This window comes from Beta vulgaris, chromosome 8, assembly GCF_026745355.1.
Source record: "Beta vulgaris subsp. vulgaris cultivar EL10 chromosome 8, EL10.2, whole genome shotgun sequence".
Taxonomy (NCBI): Eukaryota; Viridiplantae; Streptophyta; class Magnoliopsida; order Caryophyllales; family Amaranthaceae; genus Beta; species Beta vulgaris.
This window is the reverse complement of record NC_079209.1, coordinates 54,991,600-55,012,033: the sequence shown is the minus strand read 5'-3', so window position 1 is coordinate 55,012,033 and position 20,434 is coordinate 54,991,600. Positions and strand designations below refer to the sequence as shown.

The window sequence follows — 20,434 nt, the reverse complement described above, 5'->3', positions numbered from 1 at the left end:
AAGTTATGACACTCACAAAATAAGGTTTAATAAGTTGAGATAAAGTCTAATAAAAACTAGAGGTGATCAACATAGAGCCGGCCTAAAAATGGGCGGGTTTTGGACACACCTTTTTTTGCCAATGGTTCGGGCCCAACCCGATTTTTGGGCAAAAAACCAACGTCACGAACAACTTAAATATGTAAAATTCGTCTGAATTTTGGCACAATCTAAAAATGATCCGAAAAGCCCGTTTGACCGAGCCTAAATTTGCGAGTAATGGTGCAAGAATTTCGGCCCGTAGCTTAGCTCGGCTCGACCATGATTAACTCGAACAAAAACTAATGAAGTGTAAAAAGTTGAGATAAATTCAAATAAATAAAAATAAGTTAAAATGAATAAGCCAATCATGAGTTCATGACATCACTACACATAATAAATGAGTTTGGCTAGGCGTCCAACCGCTTGAGTCTATTGGTGGACTTAAACGGGGGCAATTTGGTCATTTTATGTGTTGGAAATTTCACGCGCGTGTGGCAAGGGTTTGCTTGGTACCAATGCTAGGTTATAATGGTACCATTGTCCGAAAATATTGATACCAAAGTAAGGTTTGCTTGGTACCAGTCCTGATAACAATTTGATACCAATACCAGATTATAATGATACCATTGTGTTTTTTTAGGTGTTTGAGTTTCTTTTGGACTCAAACAGTTGGTTATCAAGGCTTTCTCCCTAATAAATGCAAACTTGGGAGTTGGGAGTTGCCCACTTGCCCTCCCTGAAGAATACCTTATTATAGTAATGTTGTGAGCCAAAAGAAAATACTAAATCAGCTCTCAATTTCTCTCTTTCTCTTTTCCCCCTTTCTTTTTTTCTGTGTAATTTTGGTCAAGAAGACAAATAAATAAAGAGAGAAGATCCAAAAGTATCTGGGTAACATCACAAAAAATGGAGGGTCACATTCATCCCTATTTTCCGAAAGATCTTTATTTACCAGATTTTACCCCTAATTTTCTCTCTCCACAAACCATCTTCACTTATATTGCTGCTGCTTCAATCATTGTTTTCACTCTCACATGGATTCTCACTGGTAAACTTTTTTTTTTACTTTACTCATATTTATTTTATTGATACTTGAAAATGATACTAATTCATTTGTTGTTGGATTAATTTGCTTTATTTTCAACTCTTCACTAAACATACGCTCTTTTTACTGATTAAAACTAAAGTTTTGATAGAGTTGACTTAGTTTTTACTATTTGAATCTAAAGTTTACTAAATATTATACTTCCTCCGTTTTTTTTACATGTTACGTTTTCTATTTAGGAAGTTTCAAATTAGATGTTACACTTCTATTTTGGGTAATAACTTTTATCTATCTCTCTTCTATTACATGTTTATATGGGATCATTTTGTTTTCAGCCTGTCTATCTCTCTCTTCTCCAAAAATTATGTAAGTTTTGAAATGATATGGGGTTAAACTAGGTGTTAGAATCAAAATTTTATCATAACGTAACCTATTAATTCATCATAAGATCAAAATTAAAGATCTAATTAACCGTGGGTAGTAGAAGTCAAACTTGATATACTTCTTTCTATAGCAGTATAGTGTAGTGTTGGTTACATATTGTCTGAGATAGAATAGAATAGTATTTGGATATTTAAAAAAAATTATATTCTCAATAGGTCACGTAACACATTTAGGATTATTATTAGTTTGTAATTATTCCCTTCGTCCTAAATAGACTTCTCATTCCTAATTTTGTCACTATTAACCGGTAAAGAATATCTTTCATTTTTTTTAATATATGATACATACGTTTACTGGATAAAATTTATAACTTATTCTTGGACCTCAAAAATATTAACAAGTAGAAAAGGGTAAGAAAGGGTTAATGACTTGATGCCACGGAAAGACTACTAAATTCCTAATCTCAAAATTTAATTAAGACAAATACTATTCATACAAATAAGCGAGATTATACAACTATTTACCTATTTATATAGATTGGGGGGGATCGAGATTATAATAACCAATAGAACTATGTAAAATAAAACTAATATACTATCTACAAGTGATGACAAACAAGTCCGAAAATTACCACCACAATAGACTTAAGCAACTAGCCATGATTTTCAATATAACTACTAAACTCAAGATTGGTATAATTGATTAATTGTAGAGATTAAAATAGCAAAATCTCCCTATCCTTTATATTATTAATTAGTACTGAACTAGGGCGATACTAACTCTAAACTAGACTCTACATTCTAAGTATGATAGCGACTTATAATGGCAAAATCTAGGAGCATTTGGAATAGGACTTCATCATGTGAATATAAGTTTAACATGAATATTATATCGAATTATACACTCTAACCTTAAATCAGACTATTCGCAGAAATACATTAAGATTAGTACTACTAATAGTATATAATTTAAACTAGGCCAAATTATACACTTAGCAAACAATCGTAATCCAAAACACAAAAAGATAGCAAATCATGATAAAATTACGATGGTAAACTGAAATTCAATGTAATTCGAAAATTAAACCAAACCTTAAATTCATATAATTAATCTAAAATCATACTACTAATACAAAGATCAACCAAACTACAAAGAAATTGAATTGAGAATTCTAATAACAAAATTAAGAGAAACAATATAAAGAGAATATCACGTAAGCTCACTGACTATTTCGGACGTATCAAACAGCCGCGAAAAGCAATTTCTCGCTTAATTGAACTCCCGATTCCGCTACTATGGCTTCACAAAACTCTCTTATAATGGTCTCCTTATTTTCTGACTATACTTGCATACCCTATATTGGAAGAAGGGATTCCAATTTATACTCAATTTCACGGCGAAACAAAGACCGTGGGAAACTTTCCAAAATTCGTCGAATGACAATTTGGAACTGATTTTGTAAGATTTTTAGTGTGGAAGAGAGAAGGAAATTCGAGTAATTTGATCACCTTCCATGTTTGTGATGTACAACAAGTTGAATAGGAAACTTTTATTTTTCCTCTCGATCTTCTTTCTTCCCGTAAGATGAGATACATGAAGATTTTCTTCATTTCTTCTCTATCTTCTTTTTTAAAGAGAAATTTCATTAATTGAAGGCCAAACGATATTTACAATAGGTATTAAAATAAAACAAGATACAATTAAACCAGACTAAATCAAATTCGTCTTCGAAGAAACTACAATGAACCAGATCGAACAATACAACACAATCCCCTTGTATTTGCTGAATCAAGCAGCTATTAATGAGAAAGTCTATCATCCTGATATAGTTTGGGAAGAACATTCTTGATTGAGTAAGGTTGACCGCATCCGAGATTCCAATACCTTCATGTTGAGTCTCGAACTTCAACCAATGAGAATAATTTCTCATACCTAAAAACAAAAGAAACATACTCACAACTCCCATAAGGGAGAAACAGATTTCCAAAACAGAAACTAAAAACCCCATAACAGAGTTTGAGAAACTCTCATAAAGAGAGACTAATTTATTGAACAAAACAAGAAAATAAACTAAAAACTGAAAATAAAAGGAAAAAAGGGGCTTACCATGGATGAAAACATCTATGGCAGCCCCTAATTGATAAAGAAGGGGTAGTGGAGGCTAGGATTTGAGAGAGAGAAAAAGAAATGAGAGGCTAGGGTTTTTTTTTAAGATTTTTTCCTCTATCTTCTTTTCTTGTTTGAATTCCACATGATGTAAAATGGTGTGTTGATTCTTGTTTCTTTTTCATTTTCTCTTTTTATTTTATTTCTCATTATTCCCTTCCTTTGCTTGTCTTATGATGTAAGATGGCTTAAATGTACCTATGTCAACAAAATAAGCTAATTAACACAATTTATACTAAATTTTAGTAAGTGTAATATAGTATCTAACATCATAAAAAGTAATTCATATATCTAAAATATTGACCAAATAATGGTATAAAAAGCTAAATAAGAGAATAAAAATATACTCAAATATACACTTATCAATATATAATATAAAACATAGTCATGTGTTTATTCATGTCATTGTATATATTAGAAAAATTAAACTTTGATAATTTTTACTAATATGTAATTAAAGATTAACTATACAAATGTGCATTGTTAAACGAGCATTAAAGAAATGAAAATTCTATTTAAAGACAGTAGGAGTATAAATATATGATCAAACGCATTGACTCCGATCAAGGGAGTTTGCATAATCTACCACAGAATATTCTACTCTATCAATTTGAATAATTGTATTAAATAATCAATAGTACTCTATATACTCCCTCCCTCCCTCCTATTTCAAAATGTTGTTTCTATTTCCCTTATTTTCATTTTTAAACATTACTTTTTACTCTCCTTTTACCTTTTTACATGGGTTTCTAACACCCTCATTTAACGTTCATTCAATCTCACTTTTTTTTTTTTACTTCCTCCCTCCTCTTTTCACACCATTTAATTTTCTAACTAGTTATTAGTTCCGGGCTATGCCCCGGGTAAGAAAAAATTTCATTCATTAATATAATACTTTATGATAATAACACTAAATACAACTTAGCCTCGTGGTTAAAACTTTGTGAAAGTATTGGGTCAGACCGTCTGACTCAATATGTTTCGTCGGACGAAATCGCGACAACGGTATCGCTCTTCCTTCTTCATCTTCTTCCTCCACCGCCGCCGCCGCCGTGCCGCTGGACAACACTTGAAAACATTTTAGAGCTAAAAAACACGAGTATAACTACCTTTGAGAGGCCATGGAAATGTTGTCAACAACAAGGGAGAAGAAAACCTTAGCGTTAGAAAAAGATCGAGCCATTGAATGTATATAGTTTTGTTATACTTTTTTTTTATCTAACAAAAAAGAAAGAAATCAGCTAAGAGGAATGAATTAAGAAGAAGGAGAAAGTGAGAGGAAAGCAGAGATTAGTATTTTTTTTTTAATATTAGTTAGTTGTTAAATGAAAGAATTATAAAACTAAGAATCTCAAGTTCCTTTCATTTAGACCTAACTTACTTTCATTTAGACCTAACTTACTTTCATTTAGACCTAAGTTACTTTCATTTAGACCTAAGTTACTTTCAGTTAGACCTAAGTTACTTTCAGTTAGACCTAAGTTACTTTTATTTAGACCTAAGTTACTTTCATTTAGACCTAAGTTACTTTCAGTTAGACCTAAGTTACTTTCATTTAGAGGTAACTTACTTTATTTAGAGGTAACTTATTTTCATTTAGACTAACTGAAAACAAATTAAGACTAACTGAAAAAAAATGAAGACTAACTGGAAAAAAATGAAGACTAACTGAAAAAAAATTAAGACTAACTGAAAAAAAAATTGAAACCACCTGAAAGTCGTCCGACCAAAGATTATGGTCGGACGAGTCCGACACAATACGTTCTCTAAAACTTTAGTATATGTACTTGAGGTCTCGGGATCAAACCCTATACTATGCAATTTCTTAATTTTTTTTTATTGTTCATGGATTACATGAACTAAAACTCCCTAGGGGAGCGCCACGTGGCACATTTTCTTGTTCTCGCACGCCTTTTAATATATTTATATAGATTCTTTTTCATTTTTTTATTACAATAATTCCAAAAAACACACCAACTCTCAATGCAAGTACATAATAATAATTATTTCCTTAATTCCCGTACCCGAAGTGAAACGGGAACTATAAAATGAGATGGAGTGAGTAATTAACAACATGTAATTTGAGATTAATATAAGATGTATTATATTTCTTAATTTCAATGATTTTTTTGTTGTATTAGTACCGTTTTTAGTCAAATAGTTTATGTTTGTGACACAGGGCTATATTCAAAGGCAAGTAAAGCGGAGAAGTTGGTCATATGTTGGTTAACATTCAATGGTCTTGTGCATTTGACCCTTGTGTTATACTTGTTCTTTAGACCTCATTTCTACAAGGACAAGACTGGAAACATCTTTGCTGAAATTTGTACGCCTCTTTAACTATTTTTACTTTTTTTTTTTTTTTTTTTTTGCTAATTTAACTTGGTAGGTTTTTTAATTAATTAACACCTTCTTGAATAAAAAGCAAAGATATGTGCTGTTGTCACTTCATTTTGAAATTGATGAGTTAGGGGGAGGGGATTCGCTTTGCAAAGGGCGAGAATCGACCCTTATTGGCTGTTAGCTATCATAAGAATGGGAGGAGATCAGAGTTTAACAACCACTAGACCAATCTTGATCCTCATGTCTCTATTGACTATTTATATGTGTTTTAATATAGCTTAATTTTTTGCTTATACAGGGAAAGAATTCAGTAAAGGTGATTCTAGATATCTCTCTTATGATTCCACAACAATAGCTCTTGAAGGACTTTCAATCTTTATATTAGGTCCGGCGAACCTGTTAGCAGCGTAAGTGTTTAACAATTTAGCATGCTATCTTCTTCTATTGTTGGCCTATTATCTTTTGGTTATTAATGATGAGATTAATTAACGGCTTAATAGCATATTAGCATGTAAGTCTAGAACTGCCATTTTTACAATTCTATTATATAATATAGTCGCTTTTATGTTTTTTTTGGGACAATTTTTTATTTAATACCCTTTTGGATGCTTTTGGAACAGTTTCTTGAAGTGACGAAGGTAGCGGTTGAAAACTTGAATGACATTAGTTTCCTAAAATTTATTACTTATTTGTTTTCTAGAAGGATATTACACAGAAAATTAACCTATATTCACAATTATATGTGTAGTAAATATTCCCAATTCAATTGTACAAAAATAAATTAAATGTGTGCATGGTTTAACAAAGATAGGTAATTTAAAAATAGTGTGTGAATCAATCTAGTTACACATTAGTGCTAATAGCAAAAGGAGTTTTCCCATTGCTACATCTACAATTCTACATACATAATTATTTCATTCTTATGGTATGATTAGAGAGTATATATATCATTCTCTCATTGCTTATAGATTGATTCAGCCCAAAATCACAGACGAGTCAAGAGTGAGGAAAAGATAAGGAAATCCTCATTTTCAAGAATCTTAGTTGGAGAATTTCTACCTCCAACATGGGTTTGATTGCAATAATCAAACCAAGTTAAATTAGTACCTAAATTAGTACCAAGTTATATTTTGAGACGGAGTGAGTACATTTCTTGACTAATAAATATTACCACACTAAGCTTAACAAGATTTCTCATATTGTACAACTTTTTCAGGTATGCTGTAGCAACTGACAAGTGCTATAAAAATGTTCTCCAATTGGTCACAAGTCTAGGGGAGTTGTATGGTGTTGTTATATTTCACACGACTCCATTCATAGAAGGCAAACAATATTCCGCAAGTCCACTTTACTTCGTTGGAGCTAATTTACCTTGGGCTTTAATACCATTGTTCATAATTATAAGATCTTGGAAAAATATTTGTGAAATTGAGCGTACAAACAAGAGAAAAGTCCAGTGAAGTCTGTTGTTATTTTTATTGTTATGTCGTAACTCGTACGTGTTTTGTTGAAAGTGATCTTTTCTTGTATTGTATCATGCAGTTGGACCCTTAAGTTATTGTTAATTAGGGATCTGAATGTTTATTGGTACATGATCGGATCGAAAATCGAAATATGGATTTGAATGTTCATTGATACATGATTGGATCGTAAATTGAAAATGTTGAAATTTCTGAAATAATGAAAACTAAACTAGTAAAGCGCGTCATATATTGGTTTTATGGATTTATTTATTTTATTCACTTTAAAAATAATTATATTTTTGTAGTTTTAATATCATATTTTATTTAGTTTTTGAAAAATATAGCCAATATGTAATAATTATTTTTGGATATATTATCTACAAAAAATTGATTAAAATATATAATGAAACTAAATTATATATAAGTTACTTTAGTTACTTATTTTTTAATTAGAGATGATCATGGGCCGGGACGGGACGGGCCATGGCCAAAAAAATTTGCCCATTCGTCGGGCCAGGCCTAAATTCGGGCTGATTTTTTTTGTCCGAAGCCCGCTATTTCGGGCCTAAATTAGCAGGCTTTTGCGTGCCAAATCGGACCGGGCCAAAAAAAAATAGACTAAAAAGTCGTTTTTGGCTTGCCCAAAGCCCACCCAAAACCAAAAAAATACGACCGGGGGCCCGGCCCGCAGGCCCAAAAATCTGCCCAAAACCCAGCAAAAAAACGGGCCGGGCCAGGCCAAAATGATCACCTCTATATTTAATTGTCCATTTATGAAAGATGTACCTCGTCTTTTAGATTACTTTGACCTAATTTACTTAGCTTGGCTTGAATCAATCCTCTCCTGTCAAAAAGAAAAAGAAAAAAATCCTAGTCTCCTCTCTCTTTTTTCTCTCTAAAACCCTAGCCTCCCCTATCCCTTTTTCATCAGTTAGGGTTGCCATGGATAATTTCATCCATGGTAAGCCCCTTTTTCCCTTTTATTTTCAATTTTTAGTTCATTTTCTTGTTTTGTTGAATAAATTACTATCTCTTTATGAGATTTCTTCAAATCCTATTATGGGATTTTTAGTATCTGTATCGGAGATCTCCTTCTCCCCTATGGGAGTTGTGAGTGTGGTTTTTTTGTTTTTAGGTATGAGAAATTATTCTTATTGGTTGAAGTTCGAGACTCAACATGAAGGTATTGGAATCTCGGATGTGGTTAACATAGCTCGATCCAGAATGTGCTTCCCAAACTATGTCAGAATGATAGACTTCCTCATCAATAGCTGCTTGATTCAGCAAATACAAGGGGGTTGCAGTGTATTGCTCGATCTCGTTCATTATAGTTTATTCGGAGACAAATTTGATTAAATCTTGTTCAATTGTATCTTGTTTTCTTTAATATCTATTGTAGATGTCATTTGACCTTTACTTAATGAAATTTCTCTTTCAAAAAAATAAATAAATATATAAATTACTTTTGAAAAAAACATTACATTTTTCGGACCAAAAATCGAAAATTTAAAAACCTTGGACGGAATACCGATCAACTTTTCCAATTTTACTTCAAACAAGCAGATGAACACCTTGATTACGACCCTAGTGTATTTGTTCGCCCTTAGGCTTCCAAAATCTCATAAACAATGCTGCTCGCATAATACTTGAGCCTAAGAGGTAAAGCCCCAAATTTAGTGCATGTATAAGGCACTTGCGTGTATCATGTGAATGGTACGTCTAAAACATTTTTGCTCATTTACGGTTCTCTTAATCTACACGTTTGGAGTCCTCCACATGAGTAAATGAAAAGAAATATGTTAAATCGAGCATCCACACATCACACTTAGGGCCTATTCTGTTCACCTTATCTTTAGTCCGTATCAAAAGAAATAAAATCAGATAAGGTCAGAATAGCTCTAATAGGTCTAGCAAGTTTAGATAACTTCACTAAGCAAATATAAGAAAAAAGTGTGTGATACTCTCACAAAATAAAGTCTAATAAGTTTAGTTAATTCCTAATAAGTTCAAATAAGTTAAATTAAATTCAGATAAGTAAAAATAAGTTGAATAGAATTGGCCCCTAATCCTAAACATAGTAATTAGACACAAATTCTTAAAAGAGATCGCCTGTCATTAAGAGACTGCCTGTCATTAAGCTTTTCGTCAGACTGTCCATTTTGTAAGCCACATGCATGCCATCTTTGCCAACACGTGAAGGTTATCAGTCACATACTCGTGAATGTTCCTTCGTTGTTTGGTGTCTTATCTTCTGCCAAACTCCGATTATGTGAATCTTGCTATTGTATGAGTTTGGATTGGCGTCTTATAGTGAGATGCCAAAATGACATTTCACAAAGGTTACCGAAGCAATAGGTACCAAAGTTATTATAAGTTGGTACCAAACTTCAATCAAATTGGTATCAAGATAGAGTCCACCAAAGTAACTCTCACTTGGTACGAAAATGTATGTTTGTACCAAATTGTAACTTTGGTACCAAAACTCAGTCAAACTGGTACCAACATAGAGCCACTTATTACCAAAATAGAGTTATTGTGATATCAATACCAATATAACTTTTACTTTGTACCCGTCAAAAAAAAAAAAAAAAAAACTTTTACTTTGTACCAATTTGACTGAATTTTGGTACCAATTTGACCAAATTTTGGTACCACCAGCTTGTACTTTACTTCGGTATCAATTTGACTGAGCTTTGGTACCATCTTGTACTTTACTATGGTACATATTGCTTTGACAACTTTTATGAGATGCCAAAATAGCATCTCACTATTAGTTACCAACACTTTCTAATACTATTGTATCGTTGTGGGCCTTAACGCCTTGTAATATTGCTACTTTAATTGAATTAATGAAGACAACTGCAATTAAAAAAAATAGAGAAGGGAGGAGGAATTTAATGAGTTAGGATGGCTCGATGCATTGGGGAAGAAAGAGAGAACGTCAGAATGATCAATTCCTGGTAATAAATTTAGGGGTAATTAAATGCATTATAATTTGATTTGTATAGTATAACTAATATCTGTGAGCGCTTAACTAATTCGTCGAGAGACAATTTAAGATTGGCATAACTAATAGCTGCAAGTACTTAACTATTTTCACTATTATTTATAACCTGGCCAAGATATGTGTTTGATGCATGCACATGACGTTAAGCTTACGCCACCACGTCTGACATTAGTTAGTCTTAGGGCCTGTTCTCCCCAACTTATTTTCAGTTCAGTTCAATTCAGTTCAGTTCAGTTCAGTTCAGATCACTTCAGATCAGTTCAGTTCAACTCTTGACAATACTTTTACTCTCATCACATATCACTATTCATTTCAGTTCAGTTCAATTCAATTCAATTCAATTTAATTCAATTCAATTCAATTCAATTCAGTTCAGTTCAATTCAATTCAGTTCAGTTCATGATCAGTTCAGTTCAGTTCTGATCAGTTCAGTTCAGTTCAGTTCAGTTCAGTACAGTTCAGCTGTTTTATGCCAAAGAGAACAGACCCTTAACGTCTAATGGTCTATTTCAAAACAAGCGGTACTAGTAATTGGTTAAGAGGATGTTTGGTATAGAGAAATTTGATGTAGGTAACACATTCAATTAAGCATTTCCATTTCTAATTGTTTGGTACGAGTGTTAAGTAACAAATACCGTTTCCAGAGGGAAACATAATCCCTCCATTTGTTATCCTTATCAAACTAGTGGAAACAAATTACATTTTCTTCCTCAATCATAAACCTCTCAATCGTTTCCATTCCTCTAGGATACAAAACCACAATTAAAGGTAACAATTATTGTTTCCATTTCCCCTCCTTATCCAAATCATTTCCATTCCGTTTCCATTCATTATATCAAACGCCCTCTAATTATGGTCTAGGGACAATATTCACATACTTCCTATGTTTCTTTTACTTCAATTGTTTGATGTTTACATTATTCAATAACTCTACTTAGTTTATATTTGGTGATCTATAATTAAGAAAAAATATATTCATGTATGATCTTGTTAAATTTGTCTGAACATATAATTTCCAAAAATCTACTTCTTATAATTGTTAATTAATATTAAGAAAAATATATTAACAATCGAAATTATGCATAGGTGAACATAAAATTCAAATTTACAAGTTTGAAAAAAACTAGAGGAAGTATATAGTATTCCTTACTATAGCAAGTTGGACATGTGAACTATGTACGTGATTATGAGTTATGACTTGATAACATAATGATCAAAAGTCAAACTACTCTCTTCTTCTAGATCTCCCTATTTTCTCCCTGTTTTTTCATCCCTTACAGACTACTGTATAGAGTATATGTATTGAGGAAAAGTTCCAAGCTAAGGTTATCTTGAAAATGGAGGGACATCCGTATTCACCAAAAGATCTTCATTTGCCAGAATTTACCCCTAATCTTCTTCCTGGAACAACCATCTTTGGTATTTTTGTTGTTGCTTCAGTCATTGTTTTCTCCATCTCATGGATTCTCTCGGGTACGTTAACTATCTAATTTACTACCTTGCTTAATTCTTCTTTTATCTCACCATTTAATAATTTGAGATAATCAGTTTAAAATTATACAAGATAGAGATGACTTATATATTTGTGTAACCCATATGGCCATATATAGTTCAAGTTACATACTCATATTGATGATATATGTTTGAGTGTGTTATTAGAATATTATATTAATAAGGAGTCCACTTCAGTAGTTAAGTAGTAGTTCATGCATTCCTATTTGTAAAGTTTTTATAATTTCTAGTTTATCAAGATATCATGATATTAGGTTGTATATATGTTCTCTAAAGTTGAATGAGAAAGGTGGATGAGTTTTCATATATTCCAAACCTTACCACGGTATCAAAGTCAATCTAAACTTGAGAGAATTAATTTTTTTTTCTGATCCTAGTTGTTTTGACCGACTTTTTGTTGTTCTTGCTCGATCTTTAACATGGTTTTTTTTATTAGGAAAGAAAACTTAGGAAAAACCTCTGTTAATCCGGAGAGGCAACCTAACCCATCTTTTTGATGATAAGAGATAAATCAATGTCATAAAGGAGGGAAGGAATGAAGGAGATTAGGATAAGAGTGGCCTTCATGAGCCATAAAATCCGCCAATCTGTTAGCCTCCTTGAAGATATGACCACAATGAATCGAAGAAAAACGATCTAGATCAATATCTGCATCAATAATAATATTGTTAATTTCTCATGGAATACTCCACATATTCTTACTAGAGTTGATAACAGCAAGGTTATCACCTTTTATAATAAGATTTCGTATAAAGCACCCCTGAGGCCTTCCTGTAAACCCCAAGCCTCAGCTTGTAGAATAGAAGCAAAAGCCCAAGAACCTTAGCACTCGCAAGAACAACAATAGTATACTCATCTCTAATAATAAATCTAAAAGAAGAATTACCATTATCTAACTTAGAATCATCAAAATTTAACTTAATAAAACCTGGCAAATACGGAGGGGATTCCAAGTCACATTCTAACTAAGCGAACCACCTTAGGAAAATTACCACTAGGCCAACCACTTAGGTTAGAGGAGTCCAACTCCCCAAAATCCGCTTCAATCCATCCTGCAAAAAACTTCAAAATAATAGAAGCAGCTTGAAGGTGAGAAATAAAAGCAGTTTGAGTGTCTTAGAGTTTCTTCTTAGGAAAAAGTTTATCAGGAAAATTATTTGTCTCAAATTGTATGCAATGAAATAATAGATCATATTTTCAGTAACATGTTGCATGCTCACATGGATATGATGGCGCAGTATGATAAGTAACCTCGTTATTAGTAATACAATTTATGAGTGTGACTGTGTCAGTAATCTTATATGTGCATTAATCCGTTAACAATATCCTCATTAGTTATTATAACCTTGGCACGCAATTCTTGTTTAAATAATATAAAACTTTTTGCGAATACACATTTATAAATTGAGCTATTAACGATATCAGTTCTTCACGTCACACCATCAACTAATAATATGGATGTCAATATTAGAATTTGTATATTAATAATTTGTTACATATTCAAGGTTTATTATTGCTCTATAAAATTAGGAGAAATTCACAATAATACATCTTATTATGCTGGTCTTGTGGAACATTATTGGTTATGGGCTATTATGGAATGACCCAACTATGCGAGGTATCATCTCCGAATAATAAAGTCTTAAATTATTAATAATTGATTATCTCGTTGTTTTTTGAATTATTTTCTCTTACCCTCTATCTAATAAAGGCACCTCATAATTATGCTTCTTATGGAACAAGAACACATCTAATCTATTATATTATTTATAGATTTACCCAGTATTTGACACTCGGCGCATCTTGTGAATCTTGTGGCTTATGTATGCCAATTGTCCCTACACTTTTAAGAAATTACGTAAATTATACTCCTTCCATTTCATTTTAATTGTTACACTTTGATATTTTATACTATTCACCAATTTCAGATTGACCATCATTTGTGATTTATACGCGGATGAAAATATAGTCATGTGAGATCTTGTTAGATTCATCATAACATGTATTTTATTAATATGTATTTTTTATAATTTTTACAAATACAAAACTAAAGATAAATGTCTTCAAAATTTTGCATTGACATGCGTGAAAAGTGTAGATCAAAATGAAACGGATGGAGTGTATATTGTAAATATTTTAAGCCACTAACCATATTTAATCTTTTCACTTTTTTATATACCAGGATAGTAGAGCATTTTGTGGGGATATACCTCACTAATTTTATTTTTTTGTAGGAATATACCAACCTAAATTTAAATGTTGTTAAAAGGTACCAAAAACACTAGTTCTGACGAGAAAGTCAATTTTCGGCCTTTGGATTTATTAATTACTCTTTGTATATGTGTGATATTCAATTGCTTCTATTACATTCATTTTTCTCCAACTTTCTCAATGTCACTTTGTGGCTCAAAGGCTGAAAATTTGATTTTCTCACCGAAAATAATATTTATGATACCTTTTAACAAAACTTAAATTTAGGTTGGTATATCCCAAAAAAAACTTAGTGACGTATATTCCCACAAAATCCCCTATTACCCTGGTATATCCCCACAAAAAAACTCTAATTTTATATGTTATCCTAGTAAGTAAGAATTTTGTAATAATATGGAGAGTAGTTAAAATTGTTAATGACAGTAGTAAATACTCCCTACGTCCCAAAATATAGTTCCCGTTTTTATTTTGGGAGTCAAATTTTATAAACTTTGACCAAATACTCTTATTAATTAATGTATAAAAAAATATATTCATGAGGGGTCTTATTAGATTCGTCTCAGTGTATAAATTCGTAATATTAACTTTTTATATTTTTTACTAATAAGAAATAGAAGATATTGTAGGTTAGAAGTACGTCTTGAAGACTGTCCAAAATAAAATGGGAACTATATTTTGGAACGGAGGGAGTATCAAACATTTTTTCAATATCATTATTTGATAAGATGTTCTATTATTTAGGTTTCTTACAATTATTTTAATTTAAAAATTATGGTAATATTTTTGACAAAGAAATATACTATTATTGTTATAATAATATATCTTAATCCGTATATGATACAAACCACAAGTTTTTAGTATTTAATTATTGTGAGAAAACTAATCATAGTTGAGATTATATATAATTAATTGGGTTACTAGTTGTTTACAGGTGTAGTCGGCTAATAGTTTTTTTTGTTGTTGCAAGTTGCAAGATCTTGCTTGTTTGTTATTAGAACCTATAAAGTACCAAATTATTAGAGGTTAATGATTAGCTGTTTAAAGTGAAGTGGTTTCTCTTCACGTTCACCAAACAGGAGTAAGGTAATACTAAAACTTGTTTATGTACTAGATGTAAAAAAAAAAAAAAAAAAACTTGTTTATGTATCTAAATTTGTTAGACCTATAACTTTATTTTTTTAAGTTGAAGAGTTTAGTTGTTAAACATATACTATTACTAAAGCACATGTAGCATAATATATTTACATGTATCAGGGTTTACAATATTATTATCATTGATATTGTTCTTGGCATAGGAATTTTAGCCTTTAACTCTTAATTCAAGTGAAGATGATATCTTTCGAAAAATAATTAGTCTTGTGATGATAATGGAATTCAACTCACATGATTAATAATATTTTAATGCTTCTATTAATAATGGGTAAATTATTCATCGAGTAGATGTAGCAATGTCTATATATTTGTGTGACTGTTAGCTACAAATTTTAGTCACCAGTTTGTCTTTGTAATGCAGGCCTATTATCGAAGTCAACGAAAGTGGAAAGATTGCTCATTTGTTGGTTTACATTCAATGGTCTATTATATATGACTGTTGAGTTATATTTGCCTCTAAGACCACATTTTTACAAAGACAAGACTGGATTTTACCTCGACGAAATTTGTAAAGTTCTTATACAATATTGCTTCCGTTTTTATTTAATTGTTTCACTTGATTTTCATACTTGTTGATGTACAATTTCAACATTTAATTGATAGAGTATAAATCTATTCCTGTGAGCTTTTAGTTGAAGCCCCAGGAATAGATTTATACTTTATCATACCATGTCAAAGGACCAACTCAACCAAAAGTTTAAGCTGATGGTTGAAGCCCCATGAATAGATTTATACTCTATCATTAATATCTTTAGTAATCAATTGTTAAATAGGTCTGATAATGATCCATGACTCTGTGTAGTTAGAATTATTCTTGTGAATTTTTCGTAAAATCTATTATTAATTAGCAACATATATTATTTGATATTTTGGTTTTCTCAGGGAAAGAATTTAGCAAGGGTGATTCCAGATATGCCATTATGGACTCCAATGTTGTAGCTCTTCAAGGAGTAACTGTCTTTATAGCAGCTCCAGCTTGTCTTTCAGCAACGTAAGTACTTAGCATTAAATTTTATTTGTTCTTAGTTTTTTTACTACTATATTGAGAAATGCTATCATGTGGAATCTTGTTAAGTGTTTTGTTTCGGAATAGCAACATTTACTTTTTTTTACTAAAAAAAAATATGAATATATTAACGGTCAAAAGCATACATTGTATATTACTCCCTCCGTCCAATAATATAGTGCTTGTTTTTTTTTTTTACACGGTCTCCAAGACGTAACTTTGATCATTAATATCTTCAATTTTGTATTAATAAAAAATATAAAAAGTTGATATTATGAAACTACACATTGCGACGAATCTAACAAGATACCACATGAAATGTTTTTTTTATATATACAAATGAGAATATTCGATCAAAGATTTTAAAGTTTGACCCACCAAAAATGAAGTAGGTACTATATTATGAGACGGAGGGAGTATAAAAGAACAAGTGTTATATCTATATGAAAACTGAGGTTGTAGACTTGTAGTAAAGATTTTGCATGATTATAATGATCTCAAAATACTAGAAAAGTTGTAGTATGACTTCAAAAGGGTTGCAACCCAAAGGAACATAAACCTTATTTTTGGGGGTAAAGGTAATTTAAATTAATTAGAGTTTTAGAACTCTATATGTTTTTTTCTACATTAATTTAAACTCTCAATTATCAAACTCAAGTATAAGTGCTATAAGATCGCCTTAGGTTCGGCTTATTATCACCCCTATGATAATGCTAATTCTCGTTCGATGTTGAATTCATATAATGCTTGTAGGTATGCCATAGCAACTCACAAGTCCTATAGGTATGTTCTTCAGTTGGCTATATCTTTGTGGCAATGTTACGGTTTCACGATATATTACTTGACTGCGTTTTTGGAAGGGAACCATTTTTCTGCAAGCCCATATTACTACTATGCATACTTCATCGGAGTCAAGTTGCCTTGGATATTGATACCATTTCTCATAATCAAAAGATGTTGGAGAAAGATATGCGAATATGAGAGTAAAAATAAGACAAAATTCCAATGAAGCTAGAGATTGCTTTAGTTTTTTCTTTCTGGACTTGATAATTGATATAGAAATCTTTGGATGTAAATGTTACACCATTATTTATGGAGTAACAACTCATAAATCACCGTGTTTTTTGTAAGAAAAATATAAATGACATGAAATAAATGACAAAATGACATCAAATTCATGTCATTATATTTTTTTTTTATCCATATGAGCCACGAAGGCGGTACAAAGTACAAACAAGGGGAGGGGGGATTCGAACCTGTGACCTATTGTTCACAGCACCTCAATCTTAACCACTAGGCCAAAACATCCTTGGTAATTCATGTCATTATATGTATAGTCTATACCATTTTTGTCGGAGTTCGTGTTATTATGTACCTGTAAGATTTTGTTAAACAACAAATTATTGTGTAATAGGTTACACCCAAGTTAAGACGCACTCTGAATCTCTAATTGATAATTGGGCTTTACATTCAGTCACAGTGGTTGTTAGTAGGTGGACTTTATTTTATAACGTGGTCCATAATTTTAAGGTAAAGAACCCAATTTAGGATTGATTTTCTAAGCGTCCTCTATTGCAAGAGGCCTGCAATCACATTCTCGCTTAGTTGCTTTGGCCTGGTTACTGCTTAAAGGTAAAACGTTAAAGTGGACCGTGGTTGGTTCAGATTTTTGGTTGGGGAAAACTTAGATCGGTCATTTACTAATCTATTGTTAAACAGCTTATCATAAAAAACTAGTATTTTTTATCGGGTGACTTCCCGAGCAATTATAATTATCAAATATATTACGATTTTTCACCATTACCTCGAGTTTTCAAAAAAAAAAAAAAAAAAAAATCACCAAGTACCCTTCATGTTTTCAAAATTCACAAGATACCTCCGAGTTTTGTGATAATACATCAAAAGCCCTTAATGACTAATGATAGTTAACTCCGTTAGTAATTAATCTAATTAAATGCTAATTACCCTACCTAAATTCTAATTAATCTAACTAAAGCCCTAATTTCTAACCCTTTACCCTAAGCATAACTCACTAACCCTAACCCCCACCACCTCCCCTACTCAACAGCGGCAACATCGCCACCAATCCCACGCCCCCGACAAGCCCCTGCCAACGCCACCCAGCCCCCACCCTGCAACCCGGATCCCCTTCCCCACACCTTCCATCTCTCACCCCCACCCCTGCCAACTGGGAAGCGACAAACCCGCAACCCATATCCTCTCCCCCACACCCTCCATCTCTCACCCCACCCTTGCAAACATGTAATTGGTGGGATGGCAAGCGTTCTCGAAATACCCCCAACCCCGATCATCTCCTCCACACTCAGAATTCAAGGCAAGCTTGGTCGAAAACTATAGGAGATCAACAGAAATGGCAGGGGTGGTGAGGCTTTGAAATTCGAGGCAAGCGATTGGCGAGGGGGTGAGTGGGGTTAGGTTGCGCTGGCGGGGAATGCGTAGGTTGGCAGGGGTGGCAGAGGGTGTGTGGGGTCGAGGGCTGCGGGCGGGTTCAGACTGTGAGGGTTAGCGGCGCTGGGGTGGGGGTGGGGTGGGGTGGGGAGTGGGGGTTGCTGGTGTGTGGGGGCGGCTCGGGGTTGGGGGCAGCTTGGGAGGGGCCGGAGGAGTGGTGGGAGGGTTGGGGAGGGGTAGCTTGTTAGTCATTAAAGATTATTTGAGTGTATTTACATAAAATTGAGGGGTCGGTAGCTTGTTAATTTTGAAAACATGAGGGGAACCTGGTGAATTTTTTGAAAACTCGGGGTACTTGGTGAAAAAACCGAATAATATTAATATCGTAAGTTTTATGATTGATTTTATTAGCTTTTCGTTATTTTATATCTAGTGCGAAATTGAAAAATTGATGTTATGGCATGATAAGTTGTTTAATTTAAAAAAAAAAATCAAGGAACTGGTGATAAATATAACAATGTCAATGGAATTGGGGTAATAGAATGTTATTACCTTCATAAAAGTGTTAGAGATAAAAAAAGATTGTCTATGTCTTTATAATTACATATAATTATAAGAATTTAATATATTTTCTTTTGAAACTTTAAACATAGAAATTGTAGTGGATTGATGGTTAAACTCTCACATTTTATTAAAGATCATGTGTTTATAAATTATAATTACGTATAATTATAAAAATTTATTATGTTTAGCAAGTAAATCATCAACAACATGAATACATGATGGTTAATAGAGATGAAAAACCAAGACTTGGCGGCATTTCTATTGAAATTCAGTTTCCCAGGTTAACAGCATTTAGTGAATCATATTCAATGATGATGTTTTGGTTTTGAATACGGTCACACCCCATAGTAATTTGGATGGCTCGAAAAATAGCATGTATCTATGCAAAGTTGATCTCTATGAGGGGTATGGGAGGAAAAGAGGCCGGTATTTTAGGTGCCTAAAATGATAAGTTGCTAAAACATTTAGGTATTAAAATGAATTAGGTGTGTTTGGGAAACATCAAAAAATAAAATTTTAGGTGCTAAAATGACTGAAATTGACAAGGTAAAAAAATTAACGTTTCAAAATCAGGTACCTAAGGGGCCGTTCGTTATCGTTTTTTGTTTTCAGTTTTCAGTTTTTCTGAAAACTAAAAACCAAAAACAGGAAACCAAAAAAAGTGGTTTTCACTTTTTAGTTGTCAGTTTTCAAAATCATCATGTTTCCAATAAATTTTCTATTCATTATAGGACATATATCATATGACTTTGAAAATAAAAAAACCAAAAAATAGAAAACTACCGTAATACCGAACGGGCCCTAAATCTTGGATTTTTTTTACTTCTCGTATTTTAACATCTCTTTCATTCCCTTGTAGTGCTTCTCTGCTGTGTTGGGCTTAGATTTTCTACTACATCTCTTCTCGAATTTCTGCATCTTATTTTCTCATGAAATCAGAACCCCCCCAATTTCGTTTCATTTCCTTGAAATCGCCATATGATTTTTCTTGCAATTTATGCAAATTTCGTTTTTTATTTCTCCAGTTTTTGAATGCTTTTGGTTTGCTTTCCCTTTATATTTGATGTAGAGAGGAGAAACAAATTCAATTGAATGTAGAGAGAGAAAATAAAGAAGTTCTCTTTTTTTGGGTGGATGGGTGGTAGGGGCGG

The 20,434-nt window shown here is 32.4% G+C and overlaps 2 protein-coding genes across 2 annotated transcripts; both read left to right on the top strand.

Moving 5' to 3' along the window:
* The first annotated feature begins 790 nt into the window (after positions 1-790).
* On the top strand, positions 791-7,596 carry LOC104901953 (probable 3-beta-hydroxysteroid-Delta(8),Delta(7)-isomerase). The gene is made up of 4 exons (XM_010689585.4): positions 791-1,069; positions 5,796-5,942; positions 6,258-6,366; positions 7,176-7,596. The coding sequence occupies exons 1-4, from the start codon at positions 928-930 to the stop codon at positions 7,417-7,419; spliced, it is 642 nt and encodes a 213-aa protein (XP_010687887.2). The 5' UTR covers positions 791-927; the 3' UTR covers positions 7,420-7,596.
* Positions 7,597-11,616: 4,020 nt separating this feature from the next.
* Positions 11,617-17,498, top strand: LOC104901952 (probable 3-beta-hydroxysteroid-Delta(8),Delta(7)-isomerase). Its single transcript, XM_010689584.4, has 4 exons — positions 11,617-11,902; positions 15,666-15,812; positions 16,187-16,295; positions 17,064-17,498. The coding sequence occupies exons 1-4, from the start codon at positions 11,767-11,769 to the stop codon at positions 17,317-17,319; spliced, it is 648 nt and encodes a 215-aa protein (XP_010687886.2). The 5' UTR covers positions 11,617-11,766; the 3' UTR covers positions 17,320-17,498.
* The last annotated feature ends 2,936 nt before the right edge of the window (positions 17,499-20,434 follow it).

Coding starts and splice junctions, on each gene's coding strand:
- LOC104901952 (XM_010689584.4), top strand. CDS start 11,767: ATGGAGGGACATCCGTATTCACCAAAAGATCTTCATTTGCCAGAATTT. Junction 15,813..16,186: donor ATTTTACCTCGACGAAATTT/GTAAAGTTCTTA, acceptor TGGTTTTCTCAG/GGAAAGAATTTAGCAAGGGT. Junction 16,296..17,063: donor CCAGCTTGTCTTTCAGCAAC/GTAAGTACTTAG, acceptor TAATGCTTGTAG/GTATGCCATAGCAACTCACA.
- LOC104901953 (XM_010689585.4), top strand. CDS start 928: ATGGAGGGTCACATTCATCCCTATTTTCCGAAAGATCTTTATTTACCA. Junction 1,070..5,795: donor TCTCACATGGATTCTCACTG/GTAAACTTTTTT, acceptor TTTGTGACACAG/GGCTATATTCAAAGGCAAGT. Junction 5,943..6,257: donor AAACATCTTTGCTGAAATTT/GTACGCCTCTTT, acceptor TTGCTTATACAG/GGAAAGAATTCAGTAAAGGT.